This window comes from Actinia tenebrosa, unplaced genomic scaffold (assembly GCF_029948245.1).
Source record: "Actinia tenebrosa isolate PJP-AT-01 unplaced genomic scaffold, QUT_ActTen_1.0 PGA_scaffold0__85_contigs__length_37466705, whole genome shotgun sequence".
Taxonomy (NCBI): domain Eukaryota; kingdom Metazoa; phylum Cnidaria; class Anthozoa; order Actiniaria; family Actiniidae; genus Actinia; species Actinia tenebrosa.
Window position 1 is genome coordinate 20,876,087 of NW_028292569.1, and position 13,626 is coordinate 20,889,712.

At 33.9% G+C, this 13,626-nt stretch overlaps 1 protein-coding gene and 1 long non-coding RNA gene across 4 annotated transcripts; one reads left to right on the forward strand and one right to left on the reverse strand.

The window, feature by feature from the left end:
• Positions 1-1,240: 1,240 nt before the first annotated feature.
• LOC148913740 (immunoglobulin superfamily member 10-like) lies at positions 1,241-9,999 on the forward strand. Of its 3 annotated transcripts, none has more exons than XM_089035303.1 (15): positions 1,241-1,316; positions 1,432-1,806; positions 2,250-2,525; positions 2,705-2,968; positions 3,216-3,287; positions 3,759-3,836; positions 4,509-4,616; positions 5,020-5,047; positions 5,218-5,254; positions 5,525-5,681; positions 7,092-7,469; positions 8,571-8,846; positions 9,013-9,279; positions 9,504-9,578; positions 9,746-9,999. In XM_089035303.1, the coding sequence occupies exons 1-15, from the start codon at positions 1,244-1,246 to the stop codon at positions 9,823-9,825; spliced, it is 2,544 nt and encodes an 847-aa protein (XP_088891429.1). In that variant the 5' UTR covers positions 1,241-1,243; the 3' UTR covers positions 9,826-9,999. The 3 variants fall into 3 exon arrangements, with proteins under 3 accessions (XP_088891429.1, XP_088891435.1, XP_088891441.1); XM_089035309.1 differs by having other exon boundaries at positions 9,513-9,578; XM_089035315.1 differs by lacking the exon at positions 4,509-4,616.
• On the reverse strand, positions 5,159-5,846 carry LOC148913741 (uncharacterized). Its single transcript, XR_016120724.1, has 2 exons — positions 5,714-5,846; positions 5,159-5,616 (listed from the first exon to the last, which is right to left on the reverse strand). It is a non-coding gene; the product is annotated as an uncharacterized LOC148913741 (long non-coding RNA).
• Positions 10,000-13,626: the final 3,627 nt, after the last annotated feature.

The following is a 13,626-nucleotide window of genomic DNA, read 5'->3' on the forward strand; positions in this document are numbered from 1 at the left end:
GATCCCACTTCATGATGTTAGGATGTTCACGAATCTTGTCGATTAATTCGAAGACGTACGAGGTTTCAAAGACTCTTGATGGCTCGCTTTTGGATCCCGAGTTTCCAACCTTCCCTTTTTTCTTACTGTTGGGGGGAAAAATCCTTAAAACGGGCTAAATTCAAAAAATAACCACACAGAGCGAAAGAAGTGTTCTTTCTCAATGATGGGGTAAAATTTCAAGGCTTTATTTCACGTTTCAATAATTTTATTAAAATTTTTGATGAATCCCCATACATTTCCTTATAACATGACACCACAGAAACCAAGCTTGGGTTACCTGTGCCCGGTCAGGCCAGCGGTGAGGCGCCATTTTCCCCTATGGCGTAAAGCTAACAAGCCTGATTTGGTAACAAGCGCTGATTGGCTAATTGCCTTCGAAGGAATCAGCTAGGTATTTTGATAATCAATTTTGAATTTTTTTATTGATTAAAATATATATATTAAATTGGCGTGATAAAGTACACCTGCTGCGTTATCACAGGGCTATATTTGTATAGCTATCATGTGAGCTATGGGCAGATAAAATTTCGAAAAGTGTTGAGAATGAAACTAAAATAACGTTACGAAAGCACTTTTTCAAAGAATGAAATTAAAATGATCTATTTTTGGTTGTTTGACGCATGTATATAAGTCGTTTTCTATAATGTCCTTTCCCAAGTTCTGTGTTATTTAAACTATGGCTTCATGCATTATATTATAATTTTACATGAAATGTAAATAAAAAATTGGCTAATAAGTCAAAATAGTATAGCAAAGGATAAAAGAGTCCAATGCCCGGGTCCAAAGATGTTCCATGTATGCTTTTCATGAACAACCAGTGAATAAGACAAAAAGAGAGACTTGAAATTCCCAATAAATAATATGTTGCAAGATTTGAAAGCTTTTTACCCCTCCAATTAAAAAAAAATTGCATTTTGAAATTTAATTGTTTACTTCAATATCAGCCTTTTTTGCCATACGAGTTGGTTTGTTGGTTTGTTGTTGATCATTTTGCTACGAGTAGCCTCGCATTGAAGTTTTTTGAAATTTAATTGATGAGTTTTAAACAAAGTTTTTTTTTAATTATTATTATTTTATATTTTCACAAGAATACACATTGCCCTATGAAAGAAACAGTCTATTTAATAGAAAGTGAAAATATGGCTTTGTAGTGTTTTCCATCGACACTTTCTATGTTATTTTTTGCAAGATCTTTTTGAAGATGGGGTCATTGATACAAGATCAACTTTTTAATTATTTTATTCTTATGGCAGTAATTGGAAATTATGTCCAAGGTATTTTGATTTCTTTTTCTATCATTTTGCAATTAAATTTTTATTCCTTTTGTACATTGTATTTTATAACTAATTATCAGAAATACTTAAAGCACATTTATCTATATATCATCAGGTAAAGTTCGAATTATCCAAGTTCCACCGAATCCTTTGTACGTTGTGAGTGGAGGAACAGCTAGGCTCGTTTGGGATTACACCGTAGACAACAGGACGGAAGAGTTTCAATTAATTTCGCCTGTATGGTATTACTATGCTAATGAAACACCTGTTAAAATTGGATATGATCATGCCTTAAGAGGATGGAGATGGACAATCAGTTATGAGACGTGTCCTGCAAGACTCTTATACCCTACCACTCGAGTCAGTAGAGAGTCCAATGCTACCTTGGTTATCTCTAATGTCACTACTGCTGATAGTGGCATATACGGGATGGATATATTTTTGAAGGCTTTACCGCCAATATCAAGTGAAATTCAACTTGTTGTTACAAGTAAGTCTCTTAGACTACGATACTTTTCAAACCTTCTTAAAACACGTGTTTGGATATTTTAGAATTTTAGAATTATGAGAGAAACATAGTTTTTTACTTAGCTTGGGTTTGAAACTGAAATGTCAGAGTGAAACCGAATGAAAGTGTTGACATCTCATCATTCAAATAACCTTTAGTTAGAAAGCAATTAAGAAACATATATACATATCAATCAACAAACTATTATTCTATGCTATCTAAGAAGGTAACAAATTAAGGCGCAGTCGCACCTTCATATAATGTATTGTTTGATTATCAATTGACAACACATTAGCTGTCAAATTCAACTTATAAGTGTTTCATTTTAGATACCACTACTTATACTATAAATGGATTATAAATAAAACATAAATATAAATAGAGTTAGTGTATACACACTTTTATGTATAATTTGTTCATAACAGCGCGGCCACAATTCACCAGCCAATTTCAAGCAAACAATATAGTGCTTGAGGGAGCAGATCTGCATATCAATTGTTCTGCAATTGGAAATCCAACTCCAAACATCACTTGGGTGTTACTGAAAAACCAAGCCAAGGAAATAAAAAGCCAAGGAGTAGGTTTCGCTGACCTCGTTATCCAGAACATCGCAAGGCATCAAAATGGAACGTATCAGTGCCGGGCAACCAACAACCCAAATCAGTATCCCGTGGAAACTCAAATACAAGTCACTGTATGGTGTAAGTATTCAACGTATTTAATCGCGAATAATATAATATTTGTTTCAATTCTGCCCTTGTTATCATGGTTTATTCCAATTCCTGCAGCTGAACTATGGAACAAATAGGTTTTCAAAAATTATATATATATTTTTAATGTTTTTTTTTTTTCTTTTCATGCGTTATTTCGTTTTTCGTAGATATACCTAACATAACGTTTCTAAACTGGACTGTCGACGAAAAGACCATCCTACTTTGCAATGCAAATGGACAACCACGACCCTTAATCAAGTGGTATTATGCTGATGGAACGCAAGTTGAATCTGGTGTCACAGAAATAACAGGCGGCAGCAAAATGGTTCTCAAAATACCAGATAGCAACTCTGGTTTATATGGAATGTACATGTGTAACGCAACAAATGAAGTGGGCTGGAAAGTGGGTTACCTCAACACTACCCGAATACGTAAGATATTTGTTAATGATTTGTATTAGTAGGTAAGAAAAAGACACAAACGCCCTCTACATATCAATAATAAAAATTAAACTGGATTTCCATTAATTGCGAATACTAAGTAAAAGTAAAGGTCAGTTGAATTCAATATTAGTGTTCCTTTTAGCAAGTAGTCACGGATCTGATGGAGCTAACGGTATTCTTACTTTATCCATTTCGAAATAATATAAAATTCATACCATACTATTTGCTATTTCAGACCTTCCAACAGCAAAAACAGCAACCGACAAGGGTGTTACATTTACTTTGAAACGCGGTATCAAAAAAGAAGGTATAATGAATTGGGCTATTCGTGTGATTCTACTTATCTTGTAAAGAATAGTATGTAAGTTACGCGTAATGCATGGTAGTAGCATTCTGGCACTACTAACCAATGTTAGTGATAAGTATGAGATGTACAAAATGTCAAGCAAAATAAAAGTGGATTTGTCAAATATCTTTTTGAGCAATCATCAATGCAATATTTACTAAAGATCATGTTTTAAAATTTTGCAGATTTTCTACACAACAGTGCGCCATTTCACATCACATTTATTTCTTTTATGTGTTTGTGGAGAATAAGGCAGAGGAAAAAGGAAGTATTCTTCTTTTTCCCTTCACCACCCTATTTTACCTTACTTCGAGAACATTGCAAAAAACTTTTATCTTTCTGTCGAGTGGGAACTTAAGACATCCATCAAGAAAAGCACCAATTATTCCCATTTCTCTGAATTGTTTGTTCTTTTGTTTCCTTTACTTTTAGTTGCTCCAACCATTGCATCGTTAGGAACAACACCTACCTGTATTCACGCATTGCCATCATCGCACCCTTTTTACCAAGGTAAGCTTAGCCGGCCAGAAACCCCAGATCACTGTACTTCTTTTTTTGATTATTAATTTCGTACTATATTTTGAATGGAACTTTTAGTGACAAAGAAATTAACAACAGTAACCCTCCTAAAAACAATCAAAGCAATGACGGAAAAACAAAACAGCAGCAAGAGCAACAACAGTAACAAAATATTTTATGCTAAGACAATGCTATTACCATGAACTCAACGAGAAGTCATCGGGAAGTCGAGCTCATTTGATGAGGAAACATGTTCAGGTGAAAAGGAGATCAAATAACCGTTTACGGTAGCGCATAAAAATGGAAATTTTGCGGGGAACGACGCCTTAAGCGATACACGCTCTTCCGTTGTAATTAATTCTGATTGCTTAGTTCCGTTATTCCTGATAAGGTATATAGTAACACGCTGTCTGATGTCAATGATAACTAATGAACAATACCGCAACATAAAAAAATGTCATTAACCTGCTTCTTTTTATGTCATTCTTCAACTGAAATGGTATCGATGGAATCGAACGAATCGAATGATTTTTTAAATGTTGAAAATATAGCTGCAATAAAAAAATCAATCTGAAAATGGATGATTTTTATTGCTACCTCTGTAGAAAAAAAAAAAAGCAATTTGTTTTCGCGAACATTAATTTTTTTTTCGTTATTGTACAGGAAGCACTTTTGCAATTATCAATCTGTCGATAACATGCGTTTTATTCATAATCACTGCTGTTCTCCTAACATATATTTTCATCAAATGTAAAAGAAACTCTCTTAAAGGTAAGTTGGCTTTGTTTCTTAAATTTATGTGTTATTTGTGTATGTTGTGTTATTTTACCTTTCTTTTTTATCTTTGCTTGTTACATCAATGGCAAATGTAATCATACAATAGGACCTTTGCAGCTCAGTAATCACGTGCTGATTAATTCACTGAGAGCAAATAAATGAGCATTTTGATTCCCATGCTTGAAACTTGATGGTGAGCAAACCAACATCCTACAGCATGTTTCGAGAGATCGTAATAAACCTGCAATTCGTAACACACTGCTTACACATTGTTTCATTCAGTTCTTTACAAGTAGCTATAAAGAATCACCAAATTTTGCTCACCAGTACAAACACACGACCATTAACTGGAAAGGGCCTATTACTTATATTGATAACATGGCAATATTTTTCATAGTTTCAGATAACAGAGAAGAAATCACAAGGTGATGTAGATATACTAGGAATAAAGACAAAAGCTCTTGGTATACGATATGTTGCCAATTGAAAAAGGGCTATGCCTAAACGATATTACTGTCGTAATAAAATAGAAGAAACATCTAGACCAGTTTTTATTTTGAATCGAAAAATAGATATATATTATTTTCTCCAACAGATTTTCCCGTCCAGTTGTGAATAGAACGGAAAACGAGGTATGTTCCTCGTAATTTCGATCGATGTTTTTACTTTCAATCGGAGAGTTAACTTTATTCATTATATCGTTTTCTTGTTTCCTTTTTGTCTTTTTGTTCTTTAATTGTTTCCTTATTTCATTCCTTTTTTCCTTATTTCCTTCCTCTTCTTTTTGTCCTTTCCCCTGTCCATCTGTCCGTCGTCGTTCAGTCCATCCCTCCCTTCCGACCTTCTTTCACTTGCACCACTGTTGTCATTATTTTATTACTCATGTTTTATATTAAATTCAGGACGCAAGCGTGGTTGCTGTAACAACAATGAGGCATTCTGCTCCAAACGAATTGTTAGCCGAAAATGCACCAAAGACGTCGTCAAACGAAGACTACGAAATAATATCAGAAAAATCTGAGTCATCTTCCGATACAGGAAATGCAGCGCAAGAAACAAGTAAATCTGACGTTCAAGATTCACAAACTCACCATGATTATCAAGAACTTAATATTAATGCATTATTGTCGAATGTGCAAAGCTATCAGGCTCTAAACAGAACGATGGAGGAAAGTGCTAGACGAGTAGAACTTCCCTTGCATATTCGCAAGTACGAACCATTAAACTTCGTACATAAAGCACAAAGTTCTGAATATCAAAAACTGCATCTGTATGCAAATATTGAGGATAAAAAGTAAGATCACGTGCAGATATATTATCAGGTGTTTCGTGATGTTTTCGTTTCGATGTGTTATTCATCACTATTTCGTGCCATAGCGTGGTGTTTATTTCGCTTTTGTCAACTTATTTTACGCTCAATAAACACTTTTTAATAAATTTGGATAAAAATTAATTTTTTAAATGGTCGTGATTATTTTTGCTACAAAATGAAGCAGTATTGAAATGAATATACGCATTATTGAAAAAAACGTAGTCGGGTTCGAGAAGGTCATATCATCGAAGCTAAGACCGAAAAGGATTTTGGGTACTCCGAAATGTGTATTATGTTTGCATATAGACATGTAATAATCCCCAATACAGCAAAGTCGGTCGATCTAGATTAGCAACATGCCAAAGCCATGATGCATAAAATGTGCACAGTAAGGGGAAACTGCAATACGCATGAAATTAGCATAATTGTTTGCCTTCCCATGCTCCCCTTCGGTCTTAGCTTTGATGATATAACCTTTTTTTGAACCCGACTTGGTTTTTTCAATTAGGTGTATATAATGTACGTGTCGTGTATCTTATTTGAAAAGGAATCGTTTTGCCAATTGTTGTCACCAATATATTATTCACGATATAAGTATAATAGGCGGAATTTTCGAATGAAATTATGAGCATGAGTTCCTTTTGAGTTTGATTCAAATTCACTGTCGCTCAATAAGTAAAAGCATGTTTAATGCCAATGAGGTTAGTTAATAGAAGAAAGAATGTGAATTGAAAGACAATAGAGGTTAAAGAACTGGCGGAAGTGGACATGAAAAGGCAAGACAAGCAGAGAGAAGAATCTGAAAATTTAAATAAAAATAAAAAAGAAGTCCCTTAGAGATGGGAGATCACGCTATATTATAGAAAGTGAAAAAAATCCCTTTTTTTATCCGCTTGCACTTTCTAACTTTGAATTCTTATGACGTTACCAATGTCTCTGCAAACTGGACATAACTCTAGTCTTGAAGATGAAGTTCTTGATTCTACATCAGCTTTTCTATTATATGATCCTTATGACAGTAAATGGAAATTATGTCCAAGGTATTTTGATTTATATTCCTACTATTTGAATTTTTTTATTTATTTTATACCCTATTGTACATTGTGCTTTTATTAGTAGTTATTACAAGTACTGAGATACGTTGTTTCATTGAATAGGTAAAGCTCGAATTATTCAAGCTCCACCGAATCCACTGTACGTGGTCAGTGGTGGGACAGCCAGGTTCGTTTGGGATTACACCGTAGACAACAGGACGGGAGAATTTCAGTTAATTTCCCCTACATGGAACTATAACCATGTTAATGAAATACCTGTTGTAATTGGATATGATCATGCCTTAAGAGACTGGAGATGGACAATCAGTTATGAGACGTGTCCTGCAAGACTCTTATACCCTACCACTCGAGTCAGTAGAGAGTCCAATTCTACTCTGGTTATCTCTAATGCCACTACTGCTGATAGTGGCATATACGAGATGAATTTATTATTGAAGGCTTTACCGCTAATAGAAAGTAAAATTCAACTTTTTGTTACAAGTAAGTCTTTTAGGCTCCGTTACTTATCCAACCTTCTTAGAATTTTAGAATTATGAGAGAAACATAGTTTTTTACTTAGCTTGGGTTTGAAACTGAAATGTCAGAGTGAAACCGAATGAAAGTGTTGACATCTCATCATTCAAATAACCTTTAGTTAGAAAGCAATTAAGAAACATATATACATATCAATCAACAATTTATCATTCTTTTACTCAATAACCGTTACAGACGTAAATATTGTTGATAGTTTTGCTAGTTACGAATTAGTTATTCTACCACGTTTTGCCTCCCCTATTGTAAGTGTTAAATTGTATATCAAGGAATGAAAAAAAAAAGTTATTTTCAAAATCGTTTATATGTGAACAGTGTACTAGTGTGGTTTCTGTATTTTGAGGTCTTCTGTTTTCAGAGATACAAACATTTGAAATATCAAAATGCAAATGAGATGACGTAATTTCAAGAATGTATGTTCCATAACAGCATTTTGGTATAATGATTAGTCTTGAATTTACGTCATCTCATTTACATATTTATATTTCAAATATTTGTATCTCTAAAAAGAGAAGACCACGTATAAAAATACTCCAACCATACTACTTAGTGATTTTGAAAGTAAAATATTTTCCTTGATATACACTTTAATAGAGTGGCTTTAATAGAGTGGAGTTAAGTTGAAGCAAGCGAATTTATCAAGACTAAGTAGGTTATTCTATGCTCCCTAAGAAGGTAACCCCTTAAAGCGCAGCGAGACTCATATAATGTGATTGTTGAATTATCAATCAAAAACACATTGACAGTGAGTAAACTCCGCGTCAAAACAGCAAACGCCGGAGTGAGAATAGAAAACCGCTGGACTCCAGGGCCCAGTTGCATAAAGCTCTCTTAAGATAAAAAAGCTTAAGAACATTCGTGAGGATAATCTTAGTTCAATGGCCTATTGTTTTGGAACAATACTTACGGATACTCATATCCTAAGAGAGTTTTATGCAACTGGGCCGAGAGTGCTTATGCTATTAATATTCAGGGTACTAATTAAAAAAACAAAACATAGTTTGCTGGTATACTTTATACACTTGTACGTAAACAATTTATTCATAACAGCGCTGCCAGAATTCACCAGCCAATTTCAAGCCAACAATATAGTGGTTGAGGGCGAAGATCTGCGTATCAATTGTTCTGCAATTGGAAATCCAACTCCAAACATCACTTGGGTGTTACTGAAAAACCAAGCCAAGGAAATAAAAAGCCAAGGACTAGGTTCCGCTGACCTCGTTATCCAGAACATCACAAGGCATCAAAATGGGACGTATCAGTGCCAGGCAACCAACAACCCAAATCAGTATCCCGTGGAAGCTCAAATACAAGTCACTGTATGGTGTAAGTATTCAACGTATTTAATCGCGAATAATATAATATTTGTTTCAATTCTGCCCTTGTTATCATGGTTTATTCCAATTGCTGTACCTTAGATATGGGACAAGTTGCCATTCAAAAATTATTTTTATTTGGTATGTTATTTTAATTGCTATTTCCTTATTCCTAGACAAACCTAATATAACGTTTCTAAACTGGACTGTCAACGAAAAGATTAACGTCCTACTTTGCCAATCAAGTGGACAACCACGACCCTTAATCAAGTGGTATTATGCTGATGGAACGCAAGTTGAATCTGGTGTCACAGAAATAACAGGCGGCAGCAGAATGGTTTTGGAAATACCAGACAGCAACTCTGGTTTATATGGAATGTACAAGTGTAACGCAACAAATGAAGTGGGCTGGAAAGTCCGTTGCATCAACATTACTGAATTAGGTATGGAAGGGTACTAATTGCTTATCTGAGATATTGGTAGCTAGGATAAAGATATCTACCGCATCATTTTCATTATACTATAATTAGATTTCCTTGTGTCTGTGTTTTTACTCGATTGTGATTTTACAATTAGCTAGCTCTTTCATTGCTACACCACTACCATTCACTGACTAACTAACCCTATCTTTGATATGTATAATTCAAACTTTCATTTGCTTTTCGAGGCCGTCCAGTACCAACAAAAATAAGAAAAAAAACAGCTATTACGGTAACCTCGAAACCTGATATAAAAACAAAAGGTAAGTTTTTTAAGAAGTCCTTACAGTAGGCAGTAATTCAATAGCTTTCTTGGTTTTACCTTAATGCTTAATGTTGAATATATATTTTATTAAACTTGGTTTCATAGGTCAAATAATTAATTCTTATTACTACTAAGCCATCATTGAAATATTTCCTCTTATATCAGATTTATTTGCAGCGACCAGTGAAGCGACAAAAAGCTCAAAACCACCGATAACAATATCAACATTGAACAAAAGCAAGTAGGATCTTTTACTACTACTACTACTACTACTACTACTACTACTACTACTGCTGCTGCTGCTGCTGCTGCTGCTGCTGCTGCTGCTGCTGCTGCTACTACTACTTTTACTTCTACTACTACTACTACTAGAGTGTAATCAAATATCCTGTGAAGCGCTAATTACTAAATAGTACAAAATAGTGCTAATTAAACAATAGAAGACAATGGAATTTGCATGAAATTGTGCTATTTAGTGTTACTAAAGTTTCACAGATTTACTCTTTGACTACCTTTAAAAGCTCTTTAAGAAATTATTTCTTAGAAAATCAAAAAACCTTAAATCATTTTATAGTATAATTTAGTAAATTCTATTATTATTGGTTTTTTATAGTTATTTTTAGATATTATTTTATAGTTACTTTTTTTTTTCATTCAATAATAATTACTAACTAATAGTTATAATTTATTTTTTAGTGTACGGGTTTTTATCTTGTAGTTATAATTTTTTTTTTTTTTACACATATCTTCATAGTTTTATATATTAGAGGGCCACAGGTTTGTTAGCATATTGCTATTTAGTGCTACCCTCGGTAAATAAAGAATAAATAGTTTATTATTATTATTATTATTATTATTATTATTATTATTATTATTATTACTGTGGTCACAATACCTCTAACGTTATCAACTTTTGTCGTCCTTCAATAAGACAGCAGAAGAAATTGGTCAAGAAAAAACAAACTACAAAATACTAAATCAAAAGAGCGTCGTCTTGCTATGTGTTTTTGGTGTGCTATTACCCATCGCTCTAACGGTGACCGTGATAATCGTACTCAGAAATCGCTGCAAGCAAACAATCAATAAAGGTCAGTAATTTTAAAAGACATTACATAGTTCAAAGAAAATTAAAATTGTTATTTTTTCTCCTTGACAACGTAACATTAATTGTTTGTTACAAACTTTTTTTATAGAAAACGAGACAGATGCCCGTGATGACAAGTAAGAGCAAAAAATGTTTTAAAACTAATATCAGAGGCAAATGTTACAATCGACTTGCATTTCTTATTTTATTTGTTTTACATAGCAATATTAAAAAATTGCTATTGGGAGAACCTGAAACAGGAAATAACTTAACATGCATGAAAAGCAAGTTACTTAACAAGTGTAGTAGTAACATTGGTCATGTGCTCCACTGACTCCCAGATCAACAAAATAGCTTGAATATTTTAATATTAGTTTTAAAAAAATAATTATTTTAATATTAGTTTTAAAAAAATAATTATTTTAATATTAGTTTTAAAAAAATAATTATTTTAATATTAGTTTTAAAAAAATAATTATTTTAATATTAGTTTTAAAAAAATAATTATTTTAATATTAGTTTTTAAGAAAACTAATCATAAATTATTTCTATTGTTTAATGTTTAGTCAAAATAAAATAATTCCTTGTAAGACTTTTTAGAACAATTCCTATCTAGTTATCAGTTAGACCATATTTCAATTCCGCTGCGGGGAAAGAAAAAAAATCTGATGCAATGGTGATGGATTCGCCATTGTTTGAGTCGGAACCATTGAATCTGCAATTCTATAAGCAATGCAATGAAGTTTCATGCCATAAAAAGTCGTTTTGGTCGCTTCGCTGTTGGAATATCAGTAAAATACGTACAGTATACAGTATCATAAGACATTTGGTTCCAATATCTATACGTTTTATTTTATGAAGCTGACTGATAATCAAAAATGAATCCCTTATCTAAGTGTATAACCTAATGCTTTTTTTTTGTTGTTGTTGTTCAGTAGTACGTCTCTCCAATATATTCTTTCTGAGGCATCAAATACCGTAACCTATGCCGAAGTCAAAAGCATTCCAATATACGCCCAAATCGATAGGTCTAAGAAAAGGACAGACAGACGAGATTATAACATGCCTATATATGCCCAGGTAGATAAGACAAAGAAAAAGGTAGGTGCAAAGGCAGCATTTATTGATATAGTTATTATCACATTATAAACGTTTATAGGTCTCTAGGCTGCTGGCTAGTAGCCGTGAATTAAGGGAGATATATTCTATTTATTTGGGAATTTTTGTCTGCCTGCCTGCCTGCCTGCCAGCCGTGCGTAGCAAAAATGAAAGGGAGGAGCCACGAAGAAAGTGCTCTTTAACAGAATGTTTAAATGTTCTTCTATGTTATTGCTAGCGTCCTGGCCAGATCGTTTATGCTGAACTTGAAGAGATCAAATCAAGTGCAACAACACCAAGCGTCATTCTTCTTCCTCCATACAACTCTACGGAATATGCTGAACTTAAAACGTTGCGAAATCAAGAATCTGCCAGCAATCCTGAACCAATATATGAGAGTCTTCCAGATATTTTATAAGATGAACTACCAGACCCACCAACCCTTCAACTCACCTACCAGCCAGCCAATTGACGAAAAAAGAAACGAAATAACAGGATTTGTTATCTTGATATGGCTTGTGGATTACTAAAAAGACCTCTCCTGCAGCGAATCGCAAAGAAGATTTATGGAATATACCTTTGCGAAATATGATCGGATATTTCTGTTGTTTGTACATAATTAGCGTGGTCCGTAGCTCTTTGTGTTTTCCTCCACGTGATGCCTATTGTGCAAATGCCTTGTTTAAATTTCCGAATATTCAATGTCACAAACTAATTCCAAGGAAGACAATATGTTTCCAAGAAAAAACACGCAATAAATATAAACCTTTTTATTTTGCTATAATAACCTCTCCATATATGAAAATACATTAAAATAGGCATTTTATTGTTATGAAATACTCTTAGTGCACCATTTTGTTTATATTTCACGCTGAGAAATAAACAAAACATATGGTTCAATGTACAAATCCTAAAATAGTAGACTGCGAGCAAAGTCCCTCTATTTCCCTTAGTCGCTGTCCGTCTGTCTATCAATTTCGATTGAACGAGGAAGATTGGTTAGGAGTCAAAAGTTCCTGAGGACGGGGGCTGGGGAGGGAAGGCCGAAAGGAAAATAGAGGGTCCCTCTATGAATATGACCTGTTTGACCTCCCCCAGAAATAATTCTGAATCTTAATGAATATCAATCCGACGCTGACAATCATAACGACTTTGGCTTCATGCTCATATAGACGACGTTGCATGCGACAAGTTGAGATTTATCTGTTTTATTGTTTTTGTTTTTAACACAAAATTGTTTATTCGAAAACCGTACCAGCTTTTGGCGCTTCTTCAAATGTTAAAACATTATTTCAATTGTCAAATTATATTCGAGGAGAAATGACCTTGGGGCGCAGCATATGGCTTGTTATTGACGTCTAATTTTAGAAACTGATAAGCATGAATTTGAATAGATCTGTCAAAATATTGCTTCGGTCTTGCTTCAAATCACGGAACGCTATTCAAATTTCCTCCGAGGCGGAAAAGCAGCTAAAATATTTATTCATGTATTATATTTACGAAATATCGACTAACAAACAGAATGCCTAATTTGCATCGAGTAGTTGTGATATCCAAAATGATGTGCTCGAAACCAACCTAGGCCAACGGCTAATAAATGTGGTATCAAATTTTAGATTCTGGTGGTACAAATTTGAATATCGCATTCAATATTGTTTTAATAATTACTTTGAAGCAATTTACGAAAAATTATGGATACTATAGCTCTAAAACCGTACAGCACAATCGAACCAAATTGGAACTTACGATTATTATTGTTTTTGTTTAACATGAACAACGTCCTACCAACCCGTCCTCCCCCCCCCCCCCCCCCCCCTACCTTTCCCCATCAATCAAAATGGTGGTAAAACAATGGTCACCAGGT